Source organism: Trachinotus anak, unplaced genomic scaffold, assembly GCF_046630095.1.
Source record: "Trachinotus anak isolate AG129_WGS33_773 ecotype Australia unplaced genomic scaffold, CSIRO_AGI_Tana_v1 ptg000012l, whole genome shotgun sequence".
Classification (NCBI taxonomy): Eukaryota; Metazoa; Chordata; class Actinopteri; order Carangiformes; family Carangidae; genus Trachinotus; species Trachinotus anak.
In genome coordinates this window covers 10,208,512-10,226,479 of record NW_027273863.1, presented here as the reverse complement: position 1 = coordinate 10,226,479, position 17,968 = coordinate 10,208,512, and the positions used below count along the sequence as shown (strand labels likewise).

General features: G+C 40.3%; 1 protein-coding gene across 2 annotated transcripts in view; it reads right to left on the bottom strand.

Annotated features, from left to right (window-relative positions):
* Positions 1-17,947, bottom strand: part of pik3r2 (phosphoinositide-3-kinase, regulatory subunit 2 (beta)) — a 36,869-nt gene extending 18,922 nt beyond the window's left edge. Inside the window, exons 1-2 of one of the 2 annotated variants that reach the window (XM_071492075.1) lie at positions 17,354-17,947; positions 9,523-10,420 (exon numbers count right to left, since the gene is read on the bottom strand). In XM_071492075.1, the coding sequence (XP_071348176.1) occupies positions 9,523-9,841 (319 nt within the window). In that variant the 5' untranslated portion in view covers positions 9,842-10,420; positions 17,354-17,947. Of the gene's footprint in view, positions 1-9,522; positions 10,421-12,148; positions 12,283-17,353 lie in introns of those variants that run through there. The other variant, XM_071492076.1, reaches the window with a different exon arrangement.
* Between the last annotated feature and the right edge of the window lie 21 nt (positions 17,948-17,968).

Sequence of the window (17,968 nt, the reverse complement as noted above, 5' to 3'; positions counted from 1 at the left end):
GAAACTAATGTAGACAGACGGCACTCTCTTGTGTCTCCTCCCTGACCTGGTGATTAGACCAACTAGAATTACCGCTATGCGGTCGTATGCCCTGCCAACCAGCCAAGTTGCAGGAAATATGGTCACAATCTTCCCTTCTGTTACAGTCTTGAATAATGGCCAGAAGTCTTTTTGCAGAAAATTATGATGTCACAGTGAAGTTGACCTTTGACCATTTGGACATAAAATGTCCAAATGGTTTTTTATTTATTTATTTCTTCTTAAACTGTGTTATAATTCACGAGTTACGGCCAAAATTATGTTTTGTGAGGTCATTGTGATGTTGACTTTGACTTTTCACCACCAAAATCTAATCAGTTCATCATGGAGCCCAAGTGAATGTTTGTACCAAATTTTAAGAAATTCCCTCGAGGTGTTACTGAGATATTGTGTCCACGAGAATGGGATGTAGGGATGTACGGCTGTATGAACAGACAACCCAAAAACATAATACCTGGCTGTCGATGGCACAGCACTTTTTTTTTTTTTTTTTTTTAAAACAACGTGAGGGGCTGAGTTGATAAGAAGATGAAATACAATACAGGAAGTCCAATTTGAGTAATGGATCCATGAGTTTTAAGGCTTCTCAGACACCAACACACTGTAAAGTGATTTGTAATGCTGTGAGACAGGATTTAATGTTTTGTAATGTTTTGCTTTACCTAACAAATGATCTTTGGTTGAGTACAGATTTAGGCTTGGAGGGTCCAAAGTTTCCTGTTCGTGTTTTAGCGACTAACTTCAAGCATCAAAATGAGAATCCTGCTGCATTTATTTACATTGTCATTGCAGCAAGGCGAGTTCCTTAGCTTTGATACTCAGGAAATTAGGTTGAATCATATTCAAAACCGAACTGGCTATCAGAACCCAACCTTACTTGCTCTGTCATAATCACAAGCTTTGCTGAACCTACCAACCACTCCAATTTCTTGTGACTCTTTAACAACCTCATACTATTTAGCTTTGCTTCTGACAGACAAGTGCATTTGACATTTAAGCACACGATCAATGCTGGCTTTTTTCTCATGAGGACAGTTTACACAAACCATGTATCTGTCATGTATCATGAAATGCCTTAATTTACAGATGTGAAAAATTACATACACCAAATAAGGTTTTTATACTGTTAATTCTATGCCTTTATTTAATTAAAGAGTTGTTGAGAAAACATAAACACTGTCTAAGTAAGACTGGACTGTCACAAATACAGAGGCAGCACAGTGGAAATGCCATTGCTTTAGAAAGCAGAATGTATTAATTATTCAGTACAAGAGAGCAAAAGCCAGTTCTCATGGAAGAGTTGTGTTTAGGCAGGCTACAGGCAATAAAACAGGGAAATGAAACGAAACAGGGAAATAAGTACATACATAGGCTACAAAACCACAAAAATGAGCTCTTTCCAACCAATTGGGAGGAGAGTAGGGAAAAAAAATTGAATTGCCATATTTTTCCCAAGAGGAAGGAACTTTCTCACTCCTACATATAAACATAAACATTTATTTCACTGTATATTTCTCTTTGCTCAAAAAGAAAAAAAGTGCAAACTCTGACTTTCTTGCAAAGAAGGAGTCTTTTCTTTTCTTTCTCCTGCAAAAGCAGCTGTATCCCTGAAGTCCTCTCAGGGTTTTGGAAAGATATTGAAAAAGAGAAAAAGGCAGAGAGAGAGAGATAAAGTAACAGCAACTCTTTAGTCAATTAGAGCCACTTCCTCGGCAGACTACAAGCTAAGAGACAGGCATATGACTTGACATGCCCTGAGACATAGCCGATGGGAGAAACAGAGAGAAAGAGGGAGAGAGAGATAAAAAAGGAAAAAAGTTTGTGCACTCTCACTTTCTCCAGTGAGCAGGATTTGAGGCTATAAGTCTAGTTAATGCATGCGTTCATTGTAAGAGATTCTTACAGCCAAGATCTCATGACCATGCTTTTAATTTTCCTTCAGAGAAGCTTTGATAAAGTCATCAGAAGAAAATCTACAAAGTCATGTGTTATGCGTGCTGTCCACACATGAAGCTGAGAGCCTGAAGGTCGGATGAATGTTGCAGATCCTGTCTTTGTGTGTTTACACTGACCCACTCACTCAGTCCAAGGCAAGCAGCAGACAGGCAAAAGTAGACTGGATGAAGGAAAGCTATGCAAAGCAAAATATTTGCTCTGTATCTTCTGCATCAGTATGCTTATGTAATCCGTAGCTGGCTCTGCTGCATTCTCCCTCTTGGAGCTGTGTGTCAGAAAATGAAGCTTCTCCAAGTGCAGAGATACAGCATGAATTCATTCACAGGATTTCACTGGTCGAATTAAACCTCAGGAATTTCCTCACCTTAACTTTAACACTCCAACACTGTGGATTTGTGCTGATTTTATGTGAATGTCTTATTGAACAGTAGTTAGGGTATGCACTGCACAGTTGTACCACTACCGGTACAAATAATTATCATTTGATATGCGGTAAAAACTCTTTCAGTCTTTTCTTTGACACAGCACTGCAACGTCTAATTCGTATTTCAGGCAAATGAAGGCTAATCAAAATCAAGCCAGGACAACACAGCTATTGGGCACTGCTGGAAAAAATAATATTTTTAAAGGTACCATAATCAAATTGATTGTGATCAAGGATACATTTGAAAAACATGAATACATTTAAGAAGGAATAAAGTTTTAACATGCCTCAGAGAATTTAAGTTTTTAAATATTTTCAAACTACTGTTGAATAAACACTAGAAACTGATCATTTTGACTGGAGGTTTTCAACACTCAACACCCTCTTTCAGTGGAATTGAATATCCCACAAAAAACTACTAGTTTCTATTTGCTATAGAAGTACAAGCTTTGCTGGTTCAGTTTACCACAACCAGTGAATGGTAGATAAGCAATAAAAGAAGAACTTGAATATTTCCATTACGACTGAAATATTCTCTTATTTATTATACGCATTATTTTACCTTGTCTAAATGAGTTCCTAAGGTTTCACTGGCCTCCAAATGCACAAACCTTTCTTAATGCTAAATTGCAAGTAAACACCTTTATCAACAAATGAGGAAAAAATTTGCTAAAACATTTTTGAACCATGCCGTTTACTCCGAGCATGTGTTTCTTATGTGCAGTGGTGACAAGGCCAGTTGGTGTCTGGCTCACGAATGGTGTGTAACAGTGTGTATGCTGCTGGTCAGGTTTCACTGCTACATGTCTTCACTGCATCCCAACTATGCAGACAGGCAATGCATCATGACCAGGCACACCATCTACTCCTCTGTCACTACATGCTTCAAAGCTACACGTGTAAGAGTGAGCCCCTGCAACCAAGTCAAACACAGGTGATCTCCCCACAACGCTGGATCTGGTTTTACAGGCCTGCGGGCACCACTCAGAGGACATTAATGCAGAAATGTGCAATAAAACATGTAATAGCAGGCTGACTGAGTTATGTTTAATGCAACGTGACTATAGAATTTTTAAGGTTACAGTCAAAGAGAGCAAACACAGTAACAAGACTGTGTCAAAACCTACTTTATGGCTGGACCATGTATGGTCAACGTGTGAAATTGAGGACATAGTTGAAAATTGTTGTGGAACTGCTGTAAATGACAACTTTCAGTGGAAAGTAGTTAAAACCTGCCCGAAAAGTTGCTAGATAGCGCTAGAAGCCGTTAATACGCTAATGTGCATATTCATGACATCATCGTTTCGCATTTGCTCTCAGCCTAGTATCAGTTATTTTCAGCCCTTTACCTGTTTGCGTCTCTGCTACTCGCTGTTCTGACATATAGAGTATTTATTGCAGCCTAATTTACAATGAAGCTGTTCTCATTTACATGTTTTTTTCTGTTTCAGCTGTTTCTGTTTATAGTGGATTGATTTATTGCTCCACTGGACTGGACATTCATAATATAAGTGACAACTTTGCTGTGACTAACAAAAAAAGGTGGATGGTTCTGTGAACAAGTTTACATGTCTACAAGACTGTTAGGTACATTCATATAGCTTGTGTATACAGTTGCGTGGTAACTGTGTATACTGTGTCTTTGTTTATGTGTATTGCCATCTTGGTTTGCTTGTTCGACCGCCTGTAAGCCAAGAGTGATTTCATCAAAGCAGTTGGTGTCGCCCTTCCAGCAATATCCTTCAGTAGAGGTGTTTTTTTTTAATGTTGGGCTGTGTACTGCTGCATATCACGCTATGTACCTGAATGGAAAACACTTGTGTTAATGTTATGATGCTAATACACTGTGTTGCATTTGTTGGCATATTTGTAAACGTCTGGTGTAGCTTCTGACTGTATAAAGAGGTTAACTGTCACCTATAAGTGCGTGCATGGCTGCACAGTATTGTGTCCAACTGGACTAAGCGTTATATGACTCTCAACAGTCTAGCAGTTTGGGATCAGTGCGCTTCAAATAAAGTGCTTATCAAATCGTTGAACACTGTCTGAAATCCCCTCCCTGCACCTTTCCAACGTTAGAGTTGTGGCAGCTGTGCCTGACAATTTTTGTGACATTCAAAAACCAACAGGCCTACATTCCCACCCACTTCATGCAGCAGCTGAACGAGCATGCAACTTTCCTCACAACATTTCCTGTGTCACTTTTCATGTGCACAAAGGAGTGCAATGCTATCAATGCCTCTGAAGAGATAAGGTACAAAAGTGATTCTCATGTCTCTCCACTCTCTATAACCACCCTCGAAACAGCCATTTTGAACAGCTATTAACACCTTTGCCTCTGGAAATGGTCGGTCAATACCTTGTACAAACTAGTTTGTTTCAAGCGTACACCCGGCCTTAAATACATAATTAAAATAGGTGTGCAATGCTGAGTTGGAGAGTTGGCCCCGAGAATAAGAGTACAGATCTGCTTTAGCATGGTTATCATTATTGTTAGGACAACAAAAGTCCACATTGTCAAGTATGAGTGCTTTCATGGAATCATTCTGTCAATACAAACAGGAAGTGTGACTTTTTTCCACTCCTTCTCTCAGTAAGCAACTGTACAAAATGTCCTTTACTGTGTTACTGGTTTGCTAAAGCCATTAATCTTTCAGTGAGAACTTCACGCTTAAATGAGTTCTCATTTGCTGCTCTGGTGGTAAAGAAAAGCTCCAGAAAATAAAATGTTCTATAGCTCTGCAAACTAACATGCTAAATTTACTTAAGTCCAAGAGAATAATACAACAGTCAGAAGAGAAACCAAATACAGCTGGTTCCTATATTTGCAGTTGGATAGAGTGGCCTTGGATTACACCGTAGCTCTCGTCTCCCTCCCTTTCCAGCCTCTCCATATCTTTCTCATTCTCTTTCTCTACTGTTTCAGCCCCACTCCCACCCTCTCCCTGCCCCTCCATGGGTTCTTTGAAAGTGTTTTCCTGGTAAGGCACAGGGAGTGCAGAGTGAGTGGAGGCCTCTCCTTTCTGAGAACTGGCCCCGCTAACATGGTTTATAGCTGCCCAGAGACAGTATCAGACGTGTATGCGAATCAGGGAGAGAGGCTGCAAAAAGGAAGGGAGGATGGGAGAGAAGGGGGAGAGAAGGAGAGAGGAGGGGGGGAGTGAGAGGGAGTATGAAGGGAGGAGTTTGCAAAAATGCCAAGCCATGGTTCACTTCAGCAGGCAGTTAAAGTGAGGCCAGGGAGAGGAGAGAGCGAGAGGAGGGAATGCAGAAAAAAAAACAAAAACTCTGAGTTTGTAGAAATACTTCTGCTGCAAGTTGAGAAGAGTTGTGTGACTATAATTTGTCTCCTGGTTGTGCTGAAACAATATTCACCTCGTAACATGATATGTTTTAGATCACCAGTTCAAAAAAATCCATTCTAACAAACTGGTTTAGTCGATGCAACGCCTACAAAATGAACACAAATCACCAGAACGCCAAGTAGGAAATAAATTAACTTTGATATACACAACAATAAAACACACAAATCTACACATAACATTGATGTAGGTGCATATATCAGTAGTACAGCAGCCGCTCTTGTTCTTTATTGATATTCGCACTAAATATGACGTCATCTGCTAATCCAGAATCCTCTTCTTACTATGCAACGTTGGAAAGACGAAAAGCTGAGCCATTTGCATCCTTTGGCTGACAAGGAATCTGCATTTTGCATTTTGCTTTGCACAGCTGAAAAACATTGGTACATTTACATGTATTTAAGTAGCCGGGTTGTTGCCGACGTACTGCGGTAACCTGATTTCTTAAATGCAAATGAGAAACCTGGTTTCCTAAAACTGGGTGAGGGATTAATAAAAACAGTTTTACATGTGCGCATATGCATGACAAAGATTTCAGACTTCAGAGTTGTGTTGCTGTTGCAGTGGTGTATAGTGAAGAAAGAATTATTGATTGTACTTTTAGAAATAAGAATTAAATCCAAAAGTCTGACTAAAACAGAAAATAAAATAAATTAATCTAAATACACAATCTTACACATATACATTCATCACAGTACAGTAAAAAACTTGCTAGCCTTTGCAGTGTCAATCTGAACAATCGTAGTATCACTAATGAGCTTCTAATGTTCCAGTCTTGGTATTTTTGGGCTGGGCAGAAATCTGATAACCAGCTAGCTGCATGTAAACATGTGTTTTACAGTAACCACGTTACAGATTTCTTGCTTTATTTCATCCAATATCATGTTTTTTTGTGTGCAGGTGGTTCAAAGTGCACCAGCTTATCCCTTACTTGCACTTTTCTTCTGAAAGCAAATTAACTGCCAAAAAAGTTGTGTGTTGTAATACTGCAGTTCAGACAAATAAATAAATGCTAAATTTCTAACATTTCATTCAGCTCTATGTTACAGGAGTGATGGTGGGATTAAACCTGTAACCTGGTCAACTTTCCCGACCAGCAGGCCGTGGTGCTGCCCCTCGATGCCAAATGTTATGATCCCTGTGAATAGTAAATGGGCCACACTAACAATAGCTCTATTCACACAAAGGGCCTCTGTTTCTTCAGGAAAATGAGGATGATATTTGTAAAATTACCCCCCACTCCACCTCTCACATCACTTTTCCCCTCCTCTCTCTCTCTCTCTCTCTCTCTCTCTCTCTCTCTCAGGGTTTCACTTGGTTCTTCTGCCTCTGTCTCTCCAAATCACAGACACAAACGCCTCCTGCCCAACTGGTTTGTCTCACTGTCTGTCAAAGCACAAGGATACCGTTCTCCTCCTCACCTGCCTCTGCTGGAGAAAGCTGAGGCCTGTGCTCTATTCACCAATACATCACTTTCACTCTCAAGTTTTTATTATATTGTTGGCAAGGACAAATCTCATTTGATAAGAATTCTGGATAGATTTGTTCTGCAGCTATGATATCACTGGCTTTTTAGGACTTTTCAGAGAAAAATACCGAGAAATGAATCTGAATGAGGCCCAGTGTACTTTGTTGTACACGATGAATAGCCAATTGGCTCAACCAGAGGTAATTCAGAGTTCACAGCCTACGTGCTCAGAGTGGTACTTGGCCCATCTGTCATAAAAAAAAAGCATGGAGGACTTGAAGAGAATGCAGCTTTTGGCAGAAGAGGGATGTCTGGTTTCATATGTAGAATGATATTAAAACTTCTATTTATCTATTTTGGCCTTATGCATCTTTTCCAGCTGAAGCCAAAAGCAGGGGAATGCAAATGAGGAGAAAATGATGGAAATCTTGGAAGAGTAGAGGAACTTTGGTAACAAATCAAAGTTTTTACTTGAAGTTGGGCTTGCTAAGGCCGGCCAATCCATGCCAAGAGTATATTTGACTTGGAAACTGTTGTAGCTGAAAGCAGGCTCTTACCATTATGAATAAATATCAGACGGGCCTATTTTCCCAAAGTCACAGGAGTGAAAAGAGGTGTGAAAGAACACTTATCTCTCACTAAAAACATGTGACATTGTATTCCCTGTACTGTTGAATAACTCTCAATTTGCACAGAATACAAACACACCTATCAAAACATTAGTCTTTCTCGACATGTCAGTGAACAAGTTTGACTTTTGAGTGCCAAAAAATGCTCCTCATATCTGTCTTGGTCATAATAGAGTTGAAAAAAGTGCAACCCCTCCTGCCTGTGCAATCTTTTACGCACTTTACCCAGTTGAGAAGAGGGGTCAATAACACGTCACAATGAAGGAGCGGCAGGCATTTCTGTGCAGATAAGCCCAGATGCAGTTTCGAATGCCAAAGAAACATGTTAATGTTGAATATAAAGGGGGCCACACAGACAGAGAGAATCACTGGCAGACCTGTACAGAAGAGTCCATGGATTAGCCCTTTATTGTCCGGCAGAGAGTTTGGTTAGCTGTGCTTCCAAAGAGGTGAGGCTTATGACGTGTTTTAAGTATAGATTAAAGGGTCAGTTCAAGGTCACTGCCAAATGTGAGAGCCCTTTCAAAACTCCCAAGGTGTTTGACCAGAAACACACCAACTACCATGCAATGGGCATCGATTAAAGAAATGATTTATATACAAATGTATATAATATATATGTATATAAATGTTTTTTTCAAACAAAAAAGTTCAACGATTGAATTACATTTACTGTTTCTCCCTCATTAGAAAAATCACAAATTTCAAAAATGTAACTGAGGGATGTCTCTTACTTCACTGGAAAATCCACTTTCAGTGTATGTGGTATATGCTTGACAATTCAAGTTTCAACCGTTTTGAAAGTTGCATATTGGACCAAGACTGGCTTGAAGTCACAAAATCATCTTGTACATCGCATCTTAAAGTCAAGTTAAAGGTGAGCACAGAGAAACTTTCCCCCTGCAGCAGATGAATGTGAAAACAGACTCTGACTTTCACTGTGCTGAATGATGCATGTGCAAAGTAACAAAAAGCAGAGCACACTTTTGAGTGAAAGGAGATTTTTTTTCTGTAGTTAAAAGCTTTGTGAAGGGAAAATTGCTTTAGTTTGTTTGCAAAAAAGTCAACATAAAAAATTCACACCTCCTCCGAAGAATAAAGACAGATCCAGAAAGATCCACTTTCACAAAAGCACTAAAGCTGTATGACTGAACATGATTGATTTTTATCTTTCTGCTTTCTAAATTGATTACGATCTGCATACTTAAAAATAAATGAAACTGAATATATACAACTGAGCTGAAAAACGAAAAGTAGGACAAATAAAACAAAAAAAAATCATACAGTGAAAGGAGAGTGGGAAGAGTTTCTTTGAAAAATGAACAGTAAGCATTCTTTTGGAGTTCAATAACTGCTGATGCTGCATAAAGAGTCAACCTATTATAAAATTCCCAGACAGCATCATCATCACATTGTATAAACAAAATGCTCAGTTTTTCATTTAAATAACAAGAAGTCAATTAGAATCTGTGCTGGTTTGTCATATATATATAAATATATCTGTAATATTGCGACATTATATCGAAAGATCAAAAATGCACAATTCTATGGTGCTGCGAGTGTTTCTCTTTAACCTCCAAATTATATTACGAAAAAATGGCCAACCTATAGTGACAGACATTATCTATATGAAAACATCCTTACCTTGAGACGAATCTGATCTAGGAGCAGCAGGGAGTGGTCGCTGGGACCTGGGTTGACTCGATGGGAGCACCATCTTGACGGGGCCTACGTACTCAACATAAGTCCCTGGGAAGTCGCCTCTCTGCTTGGTGCGTTCGTTATACCCAAGGAGCCAGCCCAGGCACTCTGGCTGTTCCTCACAGCCCTCCTGGTAGTTCTCCATGGACAGCAGAGAGGCCTTGCTGACTGTCAGGAGGTCTCCAGGCTGCAGATCCAAGTCCTCTTCCTGGTCCTTGGTAAACGCGTAGAGGGCACGGTACTGAAAACCTTCTGCCGCCATTTTGTTAGGGAGACGAAAAAATCAAAATGGCCACCAAATAGAGGATTAGATGGTGCAGCCCGAGTGCCACTGCAACAACAGGCTTCGGCTTTACAGAAATCCCGCTCAGAAACCAAAAAGGCTGTTGAGTCACTAAATTCTGGTGTTGGATGTTAGATGGGTGGCTCTGGGGGGGGAATCGGGGGGATGAGGGGAGGAGGGGGAATCACCCAAAGCTTAGAAGCATTTTCAAAAGTCGGTAAGGTAGCGCTCTGCTGCTGTTACGACTGTGGCTGCAGCGGTTTCAGACCTGACCGGTGTTAGTGGCCTGGTGCACTTTCCTCAGCTTGATTCCCCGGTTGAGCCAGATGATGGAGCAGAGGGAGAGCGTTGGCAACATGCTCTTTCAAGCAGCGAAAACCTGCTGGCTGGGTGCTATTAGAGCAGCCGGGTTAAAGTCAGTCGAGGACCCTGTGTCGTTGGCTATCCACGTTCAAATGAAGTGGTCTGATTGGAGGACGAATGGCAGAGCAGGATGGTCTTTAATCCTCTTCAGTTCTCTCAGGGTCCCACATGTTCTGGAGAGGAATTATGACCGACCTGCACAACATAAAAAGCCAAAAATGTTAAAAGAGAAAAAAAAAACATTCGAAATTAGTCTGGAATAAAAAAAAAAAAAAAGATAATCAAACAAGCACTGTGAAAAATACGAACGAATTGTGGTTACAGGTTGATTTTATTCGATAAATAACCATAAATGAAGCGGCCAATCTATGTGAAAAAAGCTTAAAGCGGTGCATGAAAATGGCGAACTGCAGCAGCTCCATGCGTTTGTGCAGTCTTCGGTTAGGACAGAGAGATCGGATGATGCTGCTGCGTCATAACCAACAGCAGACTGGGTCCCTGGACGAGAGCCTCCATTCCCTCCACTCTACATTCACACACTCATCGCCTTAACTGACGCATCACAGTTTCCACAGGAAGTTTTACTGTGAAATAAATGTCCCTTCAACTCACACAACAATATGTTCGACTAACAGTATTCGAAGAAATTCATGCAAAATTCAGAAGAAAAGGTTTTCGCAGAATGAGCATGCAAAAGAAACTAAGACCTGCACCATGGATGTAGGGTAACCAGAATTTTCTGAAACATGAAGAACCTTTTGCAACAGTTCCCTCTCCGTAGGAGAGAAAAAAGGCAGCTCTGTGTTGCCTCAGATACATTTCCGGCTTTATTCTGTCAAAATAGCTAAATCATACTGTACCAAGTCTATTCTGGATGGGAATACCATATGGATGGTCAACTGAGCAACCGAAGACCGGCACAATATCACAAAACACCACTTAGAAGCAAATAAAATAACACTCCTTCTAGTCCATCACATCATGATATCTACATACAGCAAAAGGTCAATTCATGGACCCGTAACGAATATTCTCTGATAGAGGTGATCGCGAGGCCCAATAAAATGCCAAGCTTAAGTGCGCAATTATAACTGTAAAATAGCATCGTAACAGTTTCAAAAGGCTGAATTTTATCAGTGTAAAGGGTTCTAGTAAACCAAATTCATCAAACCCATCAGATAGTCGATTCAAAAATCCAAATTTCTGCAGCTGAAAACACTGTGTTATGATGTCCACAGTAAAATATGGAAAATTAATTAATCTTGTTTGGTCATCTGTGATTTGAGCAAAGAAAAAAATACATAAAAATGCTGCAAGAGTAAAATTCAAAATGGAAAATATACTGAGAAACGAGACAGTGAGCGAAGAAGAGAGAGATTAGGGTTTCCAGATTAAGTACGACATCTGTGATCTGTGGACCAACCGAGGACAATGGTCCTGTTAACCTCTCTGGACGGTATGAAAGGATGTCAGTGAGGAGATGAAGCAGGTAGAGAAGGAGGGTGAAAGCGACAGGAAGGTGGATGGAAGTTTTGGTTTTCTATGCCAAGACTGAGGAGCTATTTGGGGCAATTTCCCAAAATGTCCAAATCCAAATAACCATAGGCCTGGTTTGCGAGGCCCGATGTTGTGCAATCATTTCAAAAACGTTCCTAAATGGACAATGTTTAGAGTGATGCATTGCAGACACTTAAATAAAATTAGGTGAAAGCATAAAAAATAAACCTAAACCTCCGGTTTGCATCTTTGAATGCCACGAACCATTGCTTTCGAACCTTAGTCTAGATTATCCTCTGTCCCCCCACCACATTCGGAAAGCAAATGTACATTCACTGCAAACCTTCGCATGTAAGAATATCATCTTTTTAAAAAACGGTTTAAGAGTTATCGTGATAACAGGATGCAGCAGAGTGCAACACTCACCCCACTTTTGGTTCAGAGAGAAGCCCGACAGGCTCAGCCAGACTCTCAGTCCAACATCCTTCGAGTCGAGAAGCAAGAGGTGCCAGGATAGACACGTGGCACTGGCATACCCAACCACAGCCCGCAATCCTCACACCACCATAACCCCCCCCAACCCTAACCCCCCCTCCCTCTCCACCTGCTCTCCATCCACCCCCCCACCTCTCCCAAACACAGAGTCCTGCCTCCAACTGACAACCCCCCCCATCCGCAGCCAGCGAAAAAAGTCCAGTCGTTTTTCCAGTTGCCATGTTTTATTTGTTTATAGTCGAAGCGCTGCTGCAGAAAAAAAGCAAAAACAAGATGAAGACAGAGTAGAAGAAAAAGCAGGACGCAGGGAGCGCTCTTATTCAGTAATCCTTTTTTTCTGTTTAGTTCCAAGGCAGAAAAAGTCGTACAAGGTGAGAGAAGAGTCGTTTCTATTGCAGTCCTTGTCTCATAGTGTTGTAGTAGCTCACAGTTCAAGGCAGCAGCAGCAGTTGTAAAGCTCAGCGTCACTGGATCCATCCCTTTTTTTAAAGACTTTTTATTCAGTCAGAGCAGAGAGCGACAGAAAGCAGTGAAAAAACAGTGGGACTGAGAGACGGAGCACTTTGCTATCAGCAGAGTCCAAACGGCTGAGGGAGACCACAGGAAAATAATTAATGAATAGGCAGCAAGTAACTCACTGTTGCTAGAGAGAGGGAAAGCTTATCCTGCACTCTGATTGGCTGCTGCTCAGGCCATGTGCTCCCCAGTCACCAAAGAAGCCGGGCAAATCAAGGAAATGTTCTAATATTAGAAAATGTATCTAGGCAGTGATCAAACATCTGACCCAAACAACTCCACCTTTTCCCACACATTTGACTTTTTTCATCGGTGCAACCTTGGTGTCTCTTCAGTCACTGTGATGAAATGATTGTTTAAATCAAACGAAACTGCCACAGGATAATGATGAGAAACATAACATGGAAAAACTGAAGGCTGAGTGTGATTGGAGAGAATTCCATGAGTCATGTTGAAGTCGGGATGAAAGGAGTTCACATTCAGTTGTTTGTTTTTCTCTGTTAATGTGGTGATTATTTGTTAAAAATCATAAAAAAGTGCTGTAATTCTACTGAAGTGATACACTATCTGGTAAATAAGTCACAACTATTCATTACATACCTTAATTTAAAAACATCATAAGAAGTGGGACAATACTTCCATAGTCACTACATGGCATTAATTCTTCTGATTTCTTATTTGTTATTTCAGACATCTCATTTAACTGCAGGGAAGCAAGACCTGGATTGAACCTAAACTGGCATCTAGACTTTACTCTGCTGTCTGCAGACATCAGTCTTGATGTGTTTAGTCAGCCAGTGTAGCTCTGACCTGTTCATTATACACCAGTGTGCATAATGTTCACTGGCAAATAAGCTATTCAGAGCATCACTAACACAGTCGAGTGATAACGAGCCACTGTCATTGCTTGTAGACCAATAAATATGACTTGAACTGAAAGATTACTGTTGATCCTCTAATATTCATATGAAATATGTAGTTAGTTATTCATTTACAGGACATATAAAAGTACTATTTTACAACTGAAATAATTAGGTGATTAAACAATTTGTCAATTGTTGCAGAAAAATAATTGGTAATTTTGAAAATGAATTGTTTAAAACATTTTTCAAGCAAAAATGCCAAACATTTGATGATTTCAGCTTCTCATCTATCTATCTATCTATCTATCTATCTATCTATCTATCTATCTGTTTTATACAATAAAAACCTTTGATCAATTAATATCTTTGGGTTTTAGACTGGTAATCCAACAAAACAAAAAAAATAGGAGGTCGTCACCTTTGACTGAGAATAATATTTTTCATATCAAAAGCCAACGGTTTAATAGATTTTAGAAAATCAACTGAAAAACTATCACTGGGTTAAAACAAACATACAAAACAAATAAAAACCCCAGACATTACCTTCTTTTGGCTGATCCAGTAAATGAAATACTGTACTTTCAAAAAACTAAACAAAACAGAAACTACAGATATTGAAATGCCACCTACCACAGTATAAATGGTACAGGAAAATCTCTGATGGTAAATTCATAGATTGACGATACACAGTGTCCTATCAACCATCCATAGAACGCATTATCTTATTATTAATATGATAATATTAATATATAACCTGTCCAATACTGGAGTTTTGAGACCAATATTGATATTGATATTTGGAAGTTTCAAAAAAAATTGGCCGATATATAAATCTCTTTAACAGAACTCATAACAAATAATCTAGATAAAGATTCCTCAGATTTTTATCTGTGACTTTTTAAAAAACAAACTTGCCAATGTTCATTGTGTTTGTAACTTGTCTGTTACTGGCTGCCACATATGCAAATATCAATATACCTGCAATAACCTAACTATAGCCAATACACTGGCGCAGCAGGTTTATCGGTCCAGCTTTACACAGTATATATTAAATTACCTACATGAAACAAACCTGAATATGTGTATGTCAATAATATCCCATGTCAATCTATCACCTAGTGATCTGCTACCAATGCAGATGAACGAGTTTCTCTGTAGACCTGAGGGTGTGTTGAACATCTTCTCTTACTTTTCACCCCACCACATCATCAATTGTGACTTTTTTGTGTGTTTCATCAGTCACACCTGTGTAGGTCAGTGTAAAACTGTGTGAGCCCGTCATTTTTACCACATCTTTGGAAGTTTGAAGGGAAACATGCCTTGGCAAATCCAGTCCAAATACCAGCAGCAGCTCACCCCACAGCTGTATGTAATGATTTTTCATAAAGAGCTGAAGGGTTGATAGTTTAAGAATGTAGTCTTAGCTTGTACATTTTTTATTTAAGGATAAAAATAACAAAATGCAGGGCTACACATTGTCGTACGTCTCAGAGACACAGTTTATGGATTTCATGTGGACCAGTTTCCTGTTGTTCTTAAATGACTTTCACAGTGACAAATAAATGGATTGTACAAAGTTCAGACATTTACACGGACGCAGTTATTTCTTTAAAGTTTGTTTATGTGTTGGCCCTTTGCGGCCCTGCTGGTGAGGAGCTGACTACAGAGCCACCACGCATGCAGCCTGGCCTCGGGCCATCTGTCCACATGGAAATGAAAAATCTACTGCGCCACAGGCAGCGAGGACGAGCCAACAGCACAGAAGCTTGTGAGGACTTATTTTGCAGCCTACTTAAGACATTTTATAATTTAAGTTGCATTCACCTGAATTTCATCTGTCCTTAATGAAGCTGAAAAGCTTGCTTTGCTAAACAAACATCTGCTGTGAAGATTGCGCAGCATTGAGACGACACCGTTCTGAAAAGTCAACTGTGCCACAAGGCTCTACAGTTAACGAGGACCTACTGTCGTTATCAAAAGATATGAAATGCTGACGACTCAAAACCTCAGATGGTAAAAAAATGCAGTCCATGCAGCCACAATGTTGAATTTAAACATTTTTACTTCAACAAAGAAAAACATCTGATGACCCTCCAAAGTCTGCACCAGTTGAAAATAACACAATCGTTTTTTGCTGTGTAGCTAAGGTGTAAGTTGTTAGATTATTGCATTTCTCTTCTTTTCAAATATAGATATGTAAAACTGCCCATCAACCCCTTTAAACAGTCATATTAAACATGAATATTGCTTGGTAATGCAATAAATTAAGTATCACTTACAGCAAATTAATTTAACTTGTCAGTCAATAGGTGCATAGTTTTCAGTCTGTAATTTTACATTTTAATACTTTAAAAATGTTTTATGAACCTTATTACTGGATCATAGCTACAAGTAGAGGAAAAACAGCCAATATGTCACTGACATGGTCCCAACAACCATGAAGGTGGCAGGCTCAGAGTCCAAATAAGCTCATTTATCTCCCCGGAGAGTTAAGAAAGCAGTTCTTTCATATATTAAGAGATGCTTGGTTTTCCTTGGGTACAAATCCCAGCTCAAGAGTCTCCAGCACTTTCGGTGGAGCCATGCCTAAACTGGCCTTAAAGCTGTATTTTGTTGCTATTTTGATCAAATAACACCATTTCAGTTTAAGTAGGTCCCCCAGCTGAAGGACATATAACGAAAATAAATGACACAGCTGTGCTGCGTCTGGCAGAACTTGAAGTTAGCTTACGTTTTTATTCAGCCGCTCTGAGAGGTGACACTCGGCATTTAGTGATGCTCAACTTCTTTTGGAGCTTTTAATGCAACAAGCCCTGCAAGTCATTCGGAGCATTTTAAGACATTTAGAGGAAGAATGAAGGCTTTTGCCACAAGTCATGCTTCACACTGACAAAGCAGCATAATGGAGGATTGACATTTGGTTGCATAATGCTGGATTCAGTAATTACAAGAGAGGGGGGTGGAGGGTGGGGGGGGGGGGGTATCCACACTGGCTTGTCTTATTATGAAAGTGGCACAATTTCCATTAACTCCTTGATGCATGGTAAATACTCAAACTAGGGACATTACACACACGTCATGTCAGGCCTGCAGCTTTGTGAGGCCTCCACACTGTATGGCCGCCTGCAGTCTGCAGCCAATGTAAAGGCACCACTATGGTATATCACATACTCCCAGTGTTGTACACAGGGACACAGAAAAAGTTTGGCTTGTACTGCTTGCACTTCAACTTTTTCAATATCAACAGCTTCTAAAACATTTAAACTTGAGCATGAAGCCAAAAAAGAAAAAAAAAAAAAAAAAACCTCTAAAATCGGAGGTTTAAATGCATTAATTGCCAACTTCAGCAGCTACTAGCTTGTAAAAGTCGTTTTTTTTAAAAATCGTATTCATATCATAAAATAAACAACAAACTCAAACTCGAAAAAATAATGAACTAACTCAAGTCTAAAGCAACTTTTAGAAAATAAATGTTCATGTTACAGTAACTTAACGGACTCGACATTTGATACACGTCAACTGTGGACAGGCGCCAGCACCGAGCAGCATGCTGCAGGCACAAAAATGACACTTTAGTGCAAAACACAATAAAACAAACACGGGGGGAAATCTTCTGTCTGGACTTTAAGAGTGAGGTACAAGCCGGCGGCACGGGGCTGCGTGCGGAGAGCACACTTGCAGCGCTTCCACCATTTTCCAGTACAGTGGCTGCTGCCTCTGCTGTACTGGAAATGTGCAATAACTTGGAAAAACTCACCCGCGGATATTTCTTGACTCTTCTCACTTTTTTCGCTGCGGCGTTTAAACACTTCAGAGTAAAGGACCAGAGGCCGTGCGGCACCTTGTCTGCGGACGGTACCTCCTCGGTGTGCGCCGGACTTCTGGCAAACCCCTCCGCGCACTTCTTGCGTCGCCTTCTCGCTCTGGCTCTGTCTTTCTTTCCCCGTCCTCACCTCCCTGCTCCCTCACACAGCCATTTTCCAGCTCAGCACGGCGCAGGGAAGGAGAGTGCGTGGGAACTAATATGAAGAGCGCGGAAAGTGACGAAGCCGAGCGGAAAAAACCGAACGATTAGTGAGGGGTCACCGAGTGGCCTCGGCCCATGATGGAAATTTGAACCTGACTATCTTAAGCTGTAAGGCTGCTTCCCCCCCACCCCTCCAAACCGTATACTTTAAGCTCTCTTTTACTGCAAAGAGTCCAGTTCTTATGAAAAAGGAAAATTGCTCAACCACATGTTAAATCCGTGTCTAATCCCATGTTAGGTTACATAGGGATATCTTCTCCTACTAAGTAACAGCCCCTTTTTTATACAACCCAGATCTCACTTTTCTCAAAGCTTAAATTCCTTCATCATCTTAACTATTCGTCT